Source organism: Colletotrichum lupini, chromosome 5, assembly GCF_023278565.1.
Source record: "Colletotrichum lupini chromosome 5, complete sequence".
Taxonomy (NCBI): domain Eukaryota; kingdom Fungi; phylum Ascomycota; class Sordariomycetes; order Glomerellales; family Glomerellaceae; genus Colletotrichum; species Colletotrichum lupini.
This window is the reverse complement of record NC_064678.1, coordinates 6,404,955-6,418,064: the sequence shown is the minus strand read 5'-3', so window position 1 is coordinate 6,418,064 and position 13,110 is coordinate 6,404,955. Positions and strand designations below refer to the sequence as shown.

At 55.6% G+C, this 13,110-nt stretch overlaps 3 protein-coding genes across 3 annotated transcripts; 1 reads left to right on the top strand and 2 right to left on the bottom strand.

The window, feature by feature from the left end:
- Positions 1 to 903: 903 nt before the first annotated feature.
- Positions 904 to 2,353, bottom strand: CLUP02_11338 (uncharacterized protein; the record flags this gene model as incomplete). Its single annotated transcript, XM_049290306.1, has 2 exons — positions 904 to 1,648; positions 1,725 to 2,353. The coding sequence occupies 2 exons, from the start codon at positions 2,351 to 2,353 to the stop codon at positions 904 to 906; spliced, it is 1,374 nt and encodes a 457-aa protein (XP_049147451.1).
- A 2,760-nt stretch (positions 2,354 to 5,113) lies between these two features.
- On the bottom strand, positions 5,114 to 7,868 carry CLUP02_11337 (phosphoglycerate mutase; the record flags this gene model as incomplete). The annotated part of the gene is made up of 12 exons (XM_049290305.1): positions 5,114 to 5,131; positions 5,209 to 5,270; positions 5,326 to 5,625; positions 5,689 to 5,705; positions 5,766 to 5,873; positions 5,925 to 6,013; positions 6,064 to 6,125; positions 6,161 to 6,785; positions 6,849 to 7,073; positions 7,137 to 7,343; positions 7,396 to 7,743; positions 7,821 to 7,868. The coding sequence occupies 12 exons, from the start codon at positions 7,866 to 7,868 to the stop codon at positions 5,114 to 5,116; spliced, it is 2,109 nt and encodes a 702-aa protein (XP_049147450.1).
- A 670-nt stretch (positions 7,869 to 8,538) lies between these two features.
- On the top strand, positions 8,539 to 10,073 carry CLUP02_11336 (cytidylyltransferase; the record flags this gene model as incomplete). Its single annotated transcript, XM_049290304.1, has 4 exons — positions 8,539 to 8,638; positions 8,690 to 8,807; positions 8,857 to 9,640; positions 9,720 to 10,073. The coding sequence occupies 4 exons, from the start codon at positions 8,539 to 8,541 to the stop codon at positions 10,071 to 10,073; spliced, it is 1,356 nt and encodes a 451-aa protein (XP_049147449.1).
- Between the last annotated feature and the right edge of the window lie 3,037 nt (positions 10,074 to 13,110).

Genomic DNA, 13,110 nt, shown 5'->3' with positions numbered 1-13,110 from the left:
GGACACAATGAGCTCTTTCACAACCCTGCCCCGTCGCTACATCGTTGGTCTCCTCTGCTCTTTCGAGACCCTGCTTTCGCTTTCCGGGACCCTTTGGATGAAGATATGAGTCCGCGCCTGGGGAGTTGCGAGTTGGGGATCATGGGTCAGAGGAGCTTTCGATGACGGGGTGGCCGTTGGTAGGGTCTCGCTTGCCGGGCGAATTCAAGGGTTCGTCGGAGGGTCTTTCGTCGAGATCGATAGGTATGCGATTGCCCGCCCACGACCTCTGTACTGAGGTTGGGGCGTGTTACTCGATGGGGCTTATTCTTGGTGCGAGGGGGGTTCAATCCAAACCTTTTGGGTTTTGTTTCTTGAAGGTTTCGTCTTCAATCTTTCTTTGTTGGTCCGCAAAGGGGCTAGACACCTACACTCTGGACTTCGTGGGAAGTCTCACCCGTCTATGATGCCTTGGATTCAACGGGGGATGCTGGGACACAGTTCAAGTTCGATGATGATTACCTATAGAGTCAAGCACTGACGGTGAGAGGCCTTAGGGTCCGCCAATGTGAGCGACAAAACATGCGTTATGGTATCTGATGAACACTTGGAACATTTTTTTTTTCTTTCTCTTAAGTATCATTCAATTATCAAAGGACTGAAAAGTCCGAGATATGTTGGCTCTCCCTGTGGCTCATGTCATAGAGGTATACATATATATATAAAGAAGAATAGAAACAAACATGAACATGGTATATCTGAAAAGCCTCGCCATAACATGCCCTGCGCCGAAAATCTCTTCCACGTTTCAAACATGAACCATCCATTCGTAAAAGGGGTGCGCCAAAAGAAGAACTCCGTAGACAAAAAACAATGCAAATCATTCCAGACATGGGTCCCATATATCCCGTACGGCATTCTCCATCACATAAGCCCACCAAGCACAACCTTGCCGATGTTGGCCACCTCCGTCTTGATGTGCGACCTGCTGCTGTCCTCAAACTCCTTGACGACGCCCTGCACGATGATCTTGCGCACTTTGGCATCCGCTTTTGCAAAAAGCTCCGCCACGGGCGCCGTCGTCTCCCGCGGCGTGGGCACCAGGCTCAGCACCTTCGTGTAGACGTCAATCAGCACCTCGCACAGCGTCGCAAACGTCTCGTAGAAGTCCGGCTCGAACGGCAGCGACGGCGTGAGCAGGTGCGTGTACACCTCCCCCGGCAAGAGATCGTTGTCGCTCGACGCAAAGGACATGACGCTCGCGCTCGCGCTCGACGAGCCCCCGATTCCGCCGTAGCTTCCGCCGCTCGCCGAGTCCGAGTCGAGGGGGTACCCGATGTCGTTTGCGCCGCTGGTGCTGCGCCGTGATTTGCCGCCCTGGCGGCGGAACATGGAGGGGAGGCGGGCGCGGGAGAGGGAGGAGGTTGAGGTGCCGCCTTCGCTGTGGAGTTGTTGGAAGGATTCGAATTCTTGGAGGAGGTTGTTGAGGCTGCGGAGGAACTCGATGGGGGTGTTTGCGTAGAGGTCGACGATTGTGGGGAGGGAGAGGCCGAGGAGGAGGTAGTTTGTCGCGCGGCGGGCGAGTTTGCGCGATTCAAAGGAGGGCATGCGGGCGAGGTCGGGCTTGTCGAAGAGGATTGTGTTGAACCAGTATACTCGGCCTTCGTGTCTGTTTGACATGTAGTTAGCACGCGAGTATTCCAAGCAGAGAGAGGATGAGAGAGAGAGAGAGAAGGGTAGCATACGCTTTCCGTAGATAGTCCAAGGTTGATATCCTCTTGTTCGCAATCTCCTGCATCTGCATGTGCAACACGACAGACTCGCTCGACTGCCACATGTTGGGATGTGTCGCGGACGTGGGCGGGGGTTGTAGGCGGTCGCTGGGGGCCAGGCTCGTCGAGCCGGTCTGGGTACGGCTCAGCATCCTGGAGAAGCTGTCGGCGGAGGCGGGGCTCTGGATGTTGTCTGCGTCGCGGGTGATCTTTGCGGCGGCGGCGAGGGCGAAGTCGGGGAGTGCGGGCGGGACGTTGCGGTCGGTGACTACGACATTGCCTCCTCCGCCGGAGCTGGAGCTGTTGGCGCGGCGCTTGGAGGAGGAGGAGGATAGGGAGGAAGACTTGTTGGGCGAGCTGAAGGAGGTCTTGCGGCCAAAGGAGTTCTTGCGGTCCTTGAGGAGGACGTTGGGGCCGGAGGACTGCGGTTGGAGGGGCGGCGGGAAGAAGGGGGACGGTTGCGGCGGTGGTTGGGACTGGGACTTTTCCGGTGGTTCGCCAGAGGAGGTGCCGGGACGGGATTTTGAGGAAGAAGAGGAGAAGAAGGAGGAGGAGAAGAATGGCGCATTGGCTGTCGTGGGAGGTGGTCCGGATCGCTGCATGTCTTTGAGTTGGAGGGGGTGGCCTGGAGGCTGAGCCTGGGCCGCCTAGGAGTGGTAGTGGGAGTGGGAGAGAGGTGTGAGAGGATGGGCTGGACGGGGACGGGAACGGAGAGCGGGCGGGATGACGGGGGATGACGGTGTGGTTCGCGCCAGGGAGGTGGAAGAGTTTCCCGTAGTTGGGTACGCAGTACGGATACGCAGTAGGAGGGCGTGGAAGGGGAAGGGGTGTCAGGGACCGGGTTCAGGATTCCGGCGAAGGAGGGCGGACGAGGGGCCGAATCGATCGGCGAGGGTGGTTTCGCGCGTGGTCAGGCCAGGTTCGAGGTGGTATTGGATCCCGAGGCGTGCGGCTGCGACTGCTGCGTTGCGTTGTGTTGCGTTGCGGTTGCGATTTGCGTGGGTGAGTTATGAATAGAGTGCTAGATGCCGGTGAGGGATATGGAGTGTGTGCGTATCTGCGTTGGTGCGTCGAGTGGTGCAGCTGAATGAATTGTTTGCTTTGTCTTGCTCTCTCTCTCTCTCTCTCTCTCTCCCTCGCGGGTGCCTTGCGCAAGTAAGGTAAGGTACGGTACTTTGCTGAATGAAGTCTGCAAGCCAAGGATGGATGGATACAATGGAGTTGCTGCTACCCCCCTTGCCTAAGGTAAGGTACGAACACAAAGTTGAGTTGGTTTGTGTGCGTACTTGGGTGCGTATGTGCTTGGTTTGCGTGGTTGGCGGTTGGTGGTTGCGTCGTGCTGCTCGCTTGAATCCTGGTTGGACCCCCCTTGCTTGACACTCTGACTTGCTTTTGCAGCAGCTTATGGCTTTCGTCTGCCCAGTCTCAAGTCTCCGGTTGGTCGATCGCAGGCCACGAGGCCACTTTTCCCCCCTTTGCCACGGCCCACGGGTTTGCTGCTAAGCAGATGTGGTGTGCTGGTGCTGGTGCTGGTGCTGGTGCTGGTGCTGCTGATGGCGCTGCTGCAAGGCGGAGATAGGACCGGTTCACTGGACTGAAGGTTGATCTCACTCCCCCTTCCAATAGGTACTAGGTAGGATACCAAGACGAATGGCACACGCAGCCTGTAGGAACCGCAGGTTAAGATTAGCTCAAGGCCCCTGGGTTGCGGCACTTGACGCAGAATGCGATCCGGACAGATTGGGGCTAGTCGTCAGCCTGCAGGTTGGAGTTTAATCAAGACTGGAGAAACGCGGAGCTTGGAGTTGCTTTGGTTCAAAAGTGTAAAAGACGTTGCGTCGCGGGCGGGTTTCGTTCTGCTGTTGCTTTAGCCTTCGGCGTGCTTGATGTAGGACGGGGGTTCGCGACGGTGGGTGATGCAGATAGGTGGGATGGGCAGAAAGAGAGGATCGTCAGGTTTATCCGGGACGTATTGATTTTATTATGGGTTTGTTGTATTTGTTTTTGTTTTGTTGCTGCTTCGGAGTGGGAGAGTGGATGTCAACTACGTCCAGGATGATGTTCGGAGACGGACGGGGTCCCAAAAGCTGTGAGGACGTAGTACGGGGTAGTGAGCAAGGGAAAAAGATGTCGAGAGAAATGGATGTCGTGCGTGTTTTCTTCTATTCTTCACAACCCCTCCCAGAGAATATGTAGGGACTATCCGCAGTCTCCTTGCCGGTGTGGGTTAGGTGAGGGGATGGTTCATGTAGCACAGAGCCATTCGTAAGGTACAGACAGAAACAAACAATCCACCTGACGTATGCGAACTTGTAATAGCGATTATCCGCGGGAAATGTCTGCACCGTCCGTTCGCAGCTGTGGTTCCTTTCTTTGTGTAGCCGACGATCTCGGGGCACCACCTAAACACCTGAAGTAGCTAAGGTAGGTACAGTAAGGTAGGTATTGTTGTTGGTGCTTGGGACTGGAGAACTTGGCGGTCGGGTGCTTTCTGAGACCTGTTTTGGCGGGGTTCGGAGGTTTTGAAAAAGGCTAAAAAAGAGTACCCGAATTCCAACAAAAATAACGACAAGAGTGAAAAAAAAAAAAAAAAAAAGAGTTGTGTCTGGAATTAAGTCGGGCAGAAAATAATCCCAAACATGATAAGACGACACAAATAGCTGGTGCTATTACAGAAATCTGGAGGATGGAAGGTCCTACCACCCTCCAGGAACTGATCAGTTATCTACTGATAATTTCTCAACACATCAGCTCCGTGCCCACGCTGCGTTTATCCCTGTGATTGTTACTGTATGCTGATCACCGTTCGTGGTCTTTACATAGTACACAGACAGGTACGCAGGTGATCTTCTGCCGGGTTATCTCATGTTCGCCTACACGGTGTTCCCCAAATCGCCCGAGTGAGACGACCCCAGTACGCAATCATCGAAGAACGGAACGCATTGGAAGATGCAAATATAAAGAAGCTTCTGTTGCGTAAGACCTCGAATCCCAGCTTCATAAAAGGAACATAAACGTATGAAGAATGCGCCTCTCACAGAGACATCCGTCAAACCGCAACTCGCAGCTAAACTTGATACCTCATCATCACATCACGTCCGAGTTGCACACCGGAGCAAAAGTATCTGCAAGCCACATTCAATTGGGCGACACAGATACTCGACAACGAAATGGCTTCGGGAAAAGGGCATGGCTGCACGAGAACTGTTCTAGGGTCAGCTTACCGAAATATTCCTCAGCCGTGCTAACCACGAACGCATGGAAGCTTTCCTATCCAGGTGGTTCTGCTCCATTTCCCGGCGCTCCTTCACCGAGGTACTAAATAAGTCTGATTCCATCGTGAAACTTCTCCCCCTCTCTCTTCAACCCCCCTTGCCCGACTATCCATTATCCGCAACACCCGTGAGCAGCGAGAACAACAACATTCATCATCCGCAATACATACCAATTACTTTACAATAAATATCAAGCACGATAATGTTGCCGATTGGTCAATCTCCCCGGGGTCAAGCAGATCATCTGCTCCCGAGCGCCCACAGACACCGAGCCGTTGCTTCTAAATAGCAGAGTCTACCACCGCCCAGCGCCCAAAGCGCAGACTCGACAACAGGAGCACGGCACACACACAACGCAGCACATGCCCTCCCTTGATCCTTCTCCTCCTCCTCCTTCTCCTCCCGGAAGCCTCCGGGCCTTCCTATCAGTCTCAGTCCCAGACCTAGGCAGCTTGGTCTCCCCGCGTAGACCCTGAAACATTCCAGAAGCTCGAGTCCCACGTGGTGAGCGGACTCCCGGCCAAGGACCATACCATCCTTGAATCCCACCACCCGCACCATTTCACCCACGCGGTTGGGCTTGTTATCCGGATGGCTACCTTAGCTAGGTAGTCAGAAGAAAACGCCATCTTCTTCGTTCAAGAAAGAGAGATCAATGTCACAATCCGAGAGGGCCACGCTAGGGAGCACTCATCACGCACGGATACAGATTTGGACCCGCAGCCGGGTTAGATGAGACGGAATGGAAAAGATGAGCTCAACGTTGATCAGCCGCTCTCCCGCACCATGCGCTCCCGCAAACTTCAACCGGGAGTTCATCCGCTTTGGATGAGCCAAAAGCTGGTGGCTGCTTCGAACATGGTTCTACGCTATCACAAGCCCGCTTCAGATGGGAAACCTGGTGGCGGCTCCTTCGAGGCGCAATCGAACGAGCTCGTCGCGGTCTCTGTTATTCACAATCGTCATTACATTACGACTACCGGGGTTCTATGTTTCACAAGCTACCACGCGAAGAAACCGTCCCGTGGAATCCTCACGCCGCCATAAGCGTAGCCGCCGGGAGCAGCCCCGACGAAGCCGTCGTCGCGCAAACACACCCCTGTCCAGCAATACTCGTCACAGGCGGGCTCGTACACGTGGAATACGGCTCATGCGCCGCAAACGTCGGCACCGGCACCGGCGCCACGACCTCGGCTTTCACAAACACGGGAATGATCTGGCCCGTCGACAGCCGGAAAGCGCGGTGATCCAGCGCCTTCAGGAGCTTGGTGATCTCGCCCGAGTGGCTGGTGATGCTCAACCACGTCTTGTCGTCGGTGCGGAAGACGTCGTCCAGCACGGCCTTCGACCGCGCGTCCTGGGCGTCGCTCGTCTCGCTCTCGTTGCGGCGCCAGAGGGGGTCGTATTCCGCGAACCCGGGCTCGAATTCGAAAGACGAAAAGGTCGAGGCGATGTAGGTCTTGTTGGAGCGCCAGTTGCAGGTGTGTACCGTCATGCCCTCGCGGAAGCCTTCCTTGACGACGGGGATGAAGGGGTGCTCGTCCGCGGGGATGGGGATGTCGCCAAAGGTGATATTGGCGGTGTAGCCGCAGCGGATCAGGGGGCTGGTGTAGTAGGACTCGAAGTAGGGCATCTTCTGGGTCGCGTAGCGGTCCTTGAAGTAGGCGTTTGCCTTGAGAGCTTCGTTTGCGCCGGCCGGGGTCAGGAGGGGATCGGCCCAGCGTGCGGTGGCGTTGCCGTCTTGCTCGGCCCAGTAGCACTGTGGTCGCGTTAGCTGCGGTAGCCCCTTGGTTTTCGGTGGTGCTGGGCGGCATGTTCTCACGTTCCAGGCGGGAGTGCCGTAGAATGACTCGGCGGCGTTGTGCCAGCCCTCACCATGGCGGCCCATGAAGAGCAGCTTGTACTGAACGCTGTCGCTCTTGCGGCAGCCAGAGTTCAGGTACTGGACCCAGTGGTCGAAACGCTGCCATTGGGTCTTGACGCCCTCGGGGTCGAAGTGCCTGTCCGTTGGGTACGTCCGGTTGATGAGACCAAAGTTGACCGCGGCCTATGGCAGGTTCGTTAGTAACAGGTTCGCATCGGAATGTTTCCCAAGGCGGGCAAAACGTACATAGTCGAAGCCGGTCGGATCAGTGCTGTTGTCGTCCTGCAAAAAGTACCCAGGAACAGACGTGTACTTGATGTCCTTTCCCTCGGCCTCTGGCCAGGCGGCGAGGGCGAGAGGTGCGAGAGCGAGGACGGAAGACAGCACGAGGCCCTTCATCTTGGCGGAGGTGCTTGTCGAGAGAATGAGCAAGAGGGCTGGAGCTGGAGAGAGCTACATCGCAGCGACGCATGCGGGGAGGGAGAGAGCTCTGGATAAATAGCACCGAGATGGAGAAGACCGACGATCCCCGCTCCAAGACCCCAGTCATTTCTTCATGGACCATTGACGCGCCATGCCGGGGCAGATTGCCTAGATGGAGTACCGGTGACTCGCCAGACTCAGATTCGAGATGTCGTCCGAAGAAAACTGGCATCCGGGGGACTGGGAAGTTGCGGGTGGTGAAAGATGGTAATCCCTGGCGGTGACCAATGGATGCATCACTTATTGCACGTGGGCGCCTGTAATGGCCCGGGTTCCTGGCAGCGGATGAGACCCAACCACGTTTTTGTTGTTGTTCCTGGCTCATTTGATCAACTTCGATGGAGACAATGAATAGTCGATTGAGGCTCATCTATGGCATCTTGCCAGTATTGGTAGATGGCTGGACCAGCCAGAGTCATCAGTGAGAATTGTCAGGTCTGGGTGGACATCCTGCCCTCCCTGACCATAGCTTCTAGGGCGCATTTTTTTGCGCATTGTTGCATGATCAAGGCGCCTAGAAGATGGTTCTGGGTAGAGATGGGCAGGAATCCATTGATTAAAGGGAGGCTTCACGACAATACCTTACGTTATCAGGTGCTGCGGCAGAAGCGTTTATCCAAACGTTTGTCAGAAACACGTGCCAATCCGTCCATCTGATGTTTTTGTTGGTGCTACGAGGTACGTGCAGTAAGGTAGGTACGTAGATGGGAACAGGGGAAGAACCGTTGGGACGGGATGAATGACAGCGGGCAACACGACAGCCAAACATGTGAACCTCGAGGGCTGGCGGGGAGCTTACAGTGGACCTGGGACCTGATTCACCAGAATAAAAGCCCCGTGAGCGCCGTTGCGTGGCCGGTCCGGCCGCTGGAAAGCTCTGGTGGGTCTCGGCTATCGCAGTGGCGCTGGAACCTCGCCAATCACACGGCGCCGCTACGGGGAGCGGGACATCGCGAACTGAGCCATTGACATGCCGTCCTTCAAGGCTCAATCAAACCTCATGTGAAATTCGCCCAGTCGGTGAAACTTTGTTGACGCAACACCAGCAGCTCATTATCACAAGACTTTTCTGTGCATTCATTACCTAGCAGTCTTAAGATCCCTGAGATCCTGAAGAATCAGCGATACATTGGGTCCCCTTCAACTCCCACATCATCAAGCCATCATGCTCAACTCCGACCCTGAATACCCACCCGGCGAGCCAGCCCCTGAGATTCTGGAGGAGCGCATCTGGATCGATGGCTGCTTCGACTTTTTCCACCACGGTAAGTCTACTGTCACGCATACCTCACAGCTTCAAAGACTGATCATCACAGGCCATGCTGGAGCCATCGTGCAGGCCCGCCAACTAGGCAGCGAGCTCTACATCGGCGTCCACTCTGATGAGTCCATTCTCGAGAACAAGGGCCCAACAGTCATGACCCTCCAAGAGCGGTACATCTCTCTACTCTGCTTCGCAGCACTTTACTAACATTCGCAAAAGTCTGGCTGCTGTCGACGCTTGCCGCTGGGTCACAAAATCCATCGGCCAGGCCCCCTACGTGACGCAGCTCGACTGGATCAGCCACTACGGCTGCAAGTACGTCGTCCACGGCGACGACATCACCTCGGACGCTGACGGCTACGACTGCTACCGCTTCGTCAAGGAGGCTGGCCGCTTCAAGGTCGTCAAGCGCACGCCCAGCATCTCCACCACCGACCTCGTCGGCCGCATGCTCCTCTGCACAAAGACGCATTTTATCAAATCCCTGGAGAATCTCTTGTCCGGTGACGAGGGTCAGGGCCAGGGTGCCGCCTCCCGGGACGAGATCAAGGCCGAGGCCGAGGCCCTGACGGAGCGGATGAAGCTGTACGCTACCGACGAGACGGGGAAGAATCCCGGCGTCGAGGTGTGGTTCTGGGCTGCGTCGGGGGAAGCAAAGGCCGAGGCCACGGTCGAGGAGAAGGGTGTGTTCTCGCGGTTCTTGCCGGGAAAGGGGCCGCAGATCGGTCAACGCGTCGTCTATGTCGACGGCGGTTTCGATTTGTTTTCCAGCGGGCACATTGAGTTCCTCCGCCGGGTTGTCGAGGCCGAGGAGGAGCTGGCGCGCGGGGAAGGGTGGTATTCGGAGCAGGCCGTCAACGAGCGCGTCAGCAAGGGCGGCGATTATCCGCCTGCGTACGTCGTGGCGGGTATTCATTCCGACGAGGAGATTAACCACTGGAAGGGCATCAACTATCCCATCATGAACATTTACGAGCGCGGTCTCTGCGTGTTGCAGTGCAGGGTAGGTCCTTCAACAGCCATGATGGACGGCTTCGAGCATGACTGTTCAAGTAGCGATGTGCTAACGACTAGCATTGCAGTACGTCAACGCCGTCGTCTTCGGCGCTCCATTCTCCCCGACAAAGGCCTACCTCACGTCTCTGCCGTGGGGCACGCCGGACGCCGTGTACCACGGCCCGACGGCCTTTATGCCGCTGACGTACGACCCGTACACGGCGCCCAAGGAGATGGGCATCATGCGGGCGGTGGGCGAGCACGAATTTGCGAGCGTCAACGCGGGGACGATTGTGCAGCGCATCATGAGGAGCCGCGACATGTACGAGGAGCGGCAGCGCAAGAAGGGCATCAAGGCCGAGGGGGAGTCTGCGGCGCGCGGCAGGGAGATTCTCGAGGAGGAACAGGCGGCGCGGGAGGCGGATAGGGCGCGGCAGTGAGATTGTGTGTGTGTGTGTGTGTGTGTGTATCATGGGTCTATGGGAGGAGCATCATTATGAGGCGGTAGCATATTTACATTTGGATACCTCGAGTAGTAGCATTCATTAGGTTGAAGGGCAGAATGGATTGGCCTTCAACAGGTCACGAGCTGAAGAAAGGGAACTACCGAATGATACCTGGAGAGAGTACTGGAAACCACGGACAGTGAAATGTTACTTTAGTATACTTACCACGACGCGTCTGCTAGTTTCCGCGTGTCATTGCTTGGGATGTCTCGGTTGGGCATATGTGGGTGAGTCTGGGTGTGCGTGAAAGTGTGTCTCAGAAGGATGAACGGCGTCTTTTACATACTTTCCAGACCGCCTCTCTGTGAATGATATAGCGTGATAGGTAGGTAGGTAGGTAGTCAGACACACACTGCGCAGACAAGTGCGAACCAAAAGATTGGCGCCGCGATCTAAGGGGAAGAAACGAGACATGGCCGGTGCCAAGCCACGTACCTAAGAAGAGCGTAGGCAAGGTACCCCGCGATTTGCAGGTCAAGTGACCAGAGGTCAGTGAACCGGGCGTTTGCGCCCGTCTTGTTGGTTCAACCCCAGAAGGTCCGTCCAGGTTGTGTTGCAGGGCTGAGACGTTTGGGCTGTTTGTGTTGTTGCTTCTGCACTTGTTCGAGAGCAGACCGGGCAAGTTGAGGTTCGTAAAGGTAAGGCGAGGTACTTTGATGTTTTGTATTGGATTAGAAATCGGTTGGGGATAAGCAGCTGCCAGATCTGGGCATCCATCTCGTCATATGTAGGTAAGATAATCCCCATTATCTCTCCGTGCTGACCGGGGAGAAGATGGAGTGTGTGTGTGTGTGAAGGAAACCGTGGAAGACGATCCGGGCCTCCGGCAACCAACCCAGAAGTATGCATGCAGGAGGTTCGCATTGGTGGTGTATCGTGTGAGAGAAGATGTACAGTGCCAGGAGACGCTAGGTACACCTGCCTCAATGGTTACACTCGGCACCTTGAGGGATCTCGCCTCCGCCAACCCAACCGATACGATCCAATGTTCGAGAAGGAAATTCGGGTTGGGATCTGTTGAAGAGATTTAAACGATGGAGGGGGAAAGCACGAGGCGGGGAGCACGGGGGGTTGCTACCTACCTGACCATTGGGACTGAAAGAGAAGGAAAGCAGTGGTCAACTGTGCGGCGTGCCTTCCATTGTGGTTACTCGGACTTGATTCCCCACGTCATCGCCTACACTCGGCTATCCGCGGGAGGGGTAACATGGGAAACCGAGAATGGAAGGGACAACTGACATGGAAGGAAGGACCAGATAGCGATTACACTTGCTTCCAATTCCGCTCTTTGGTTGACCTCGCCTTCCCTCCACGGCAAGTAAGTGAGGTACCTCAATGCATGTATCTTTCAGCTGCACGCCTCTCAACAACAATAATAATAATTGGAACCTTGACATCTTGGCGACGAACTTGACGATGTGAATTCCGCACTCTCCTTTCCGTCATATTCGCGAATCGCGAGGTCCCGAGGCCAAATGTGCCCTTACGTCTCATCCTCCCGAAAAGACAACGCCATCATCACCGGGGATGACCTCAATTGACTCGATCGGCCGCATCAAAACCCTGTCGGGCCATGTCAATAGTTGTCAACCCAAAGGGCAAAAAGGGCGGACTGGACAAGTAGGGCGCGCTTGATCATTGCGATGTCGGACCTCGCCCATGTTCATCCCCTGAATATGACAACATACTCGCTGCACCCGGAATGATGCTGATCGGGTAGCCAATGTGTTCGGAGTCATCGTCTGTTGCGTTCGAGCGAGGTCGAATGAGACATCAAAACAACATCTACACTAGCCGAACTCCAAGTCCGATGCTGAAGCCATGCACACCACGGTACATACACTACTACAATTGGAGTGCAGCACCGTTCGGCTTCGGACCGCGCGCACCAAAGCCGCAATGGGGCACCAGGACGTCGACCGACTGGAGCCGTGCCCGGCCGACGGCTTGTGGTGGGACAAACTGGAGGTGCATCGCCTTCTCGTACAGCATTCCCTCCCGTCAGGCAGTTCCCTGCTACACTTTGGACCGGCGCTGCTACTGCCGCTGCTGCTTGCTGTATTGCGTTGCGGTGTACGACAGCATGTACCTGACGCGCCATTGACTAACAAACCATGCCCCGACGAATGGGCGACCGCGGCTTGACCTCTTGTTTCGTCACAGATTTTTTTTCGATCATGTCCCTTGCAACAAGTCGCATCTTTTGCTGGTCTTTAGACGCTGCGCAGTCACGGCAGTATTATCTGTAGCCATCTCGAGGTGGGATGGCTCCGGCTCTAGCGGATAACTGTGGGATCCGAATTTTCCTTCAGGTCTTTTTTCCCTTCTTCTTGGCCATCCTCAGACTCGGATTGGTAGTCTGGTAACTGGCTTATCTCTGAAGAACGGCATGTCTGTGTGGGGACTCGAGCAGCAAGACAATCCTTCCTCGATCAAAGGACGGGCTTCGATTCGATCATCGCCCGACGCACTGGCGAAAGTTGGAAAGGGCGAGAGATGAGATGAGATGTGAGAGAAACAGTCCCATCCCATCCCGGATCCCCCAAAGTTCAAACCGCTGCCACCGACGCTTCACAATTGCTCACGCGCTGGTGGGTCCCGGCCCGGCTCCACTCCATCGAAAGAAAAAAAAAGTACGCGGGCTCGGCATTGCCATCCCTCGACGTTGAACATCGGCACAACGCTCTCCAGAGTCCAGAATTACTGTCCTCTACTCCGTGTGGTACCTACAGAATAATAAGACAATGGCGGAAAGGAAATCTCAAGGGGCTTACGGCGCTGCCTCCATCTGGCGACCTTTCCGCATGTGGATCCCCCGGGCAAGCGACGGCATACCAACGACAAAAAGCCATGCAGCATATCGGCCGCCTTGGCTTGAAAGTTCCAGTCCACCATCTTCCCGTGGTCCACCATCCATCCATGATCGATCCATGACTTGACTAGGGCATGGATCAATTTCTGAACCGTTGGC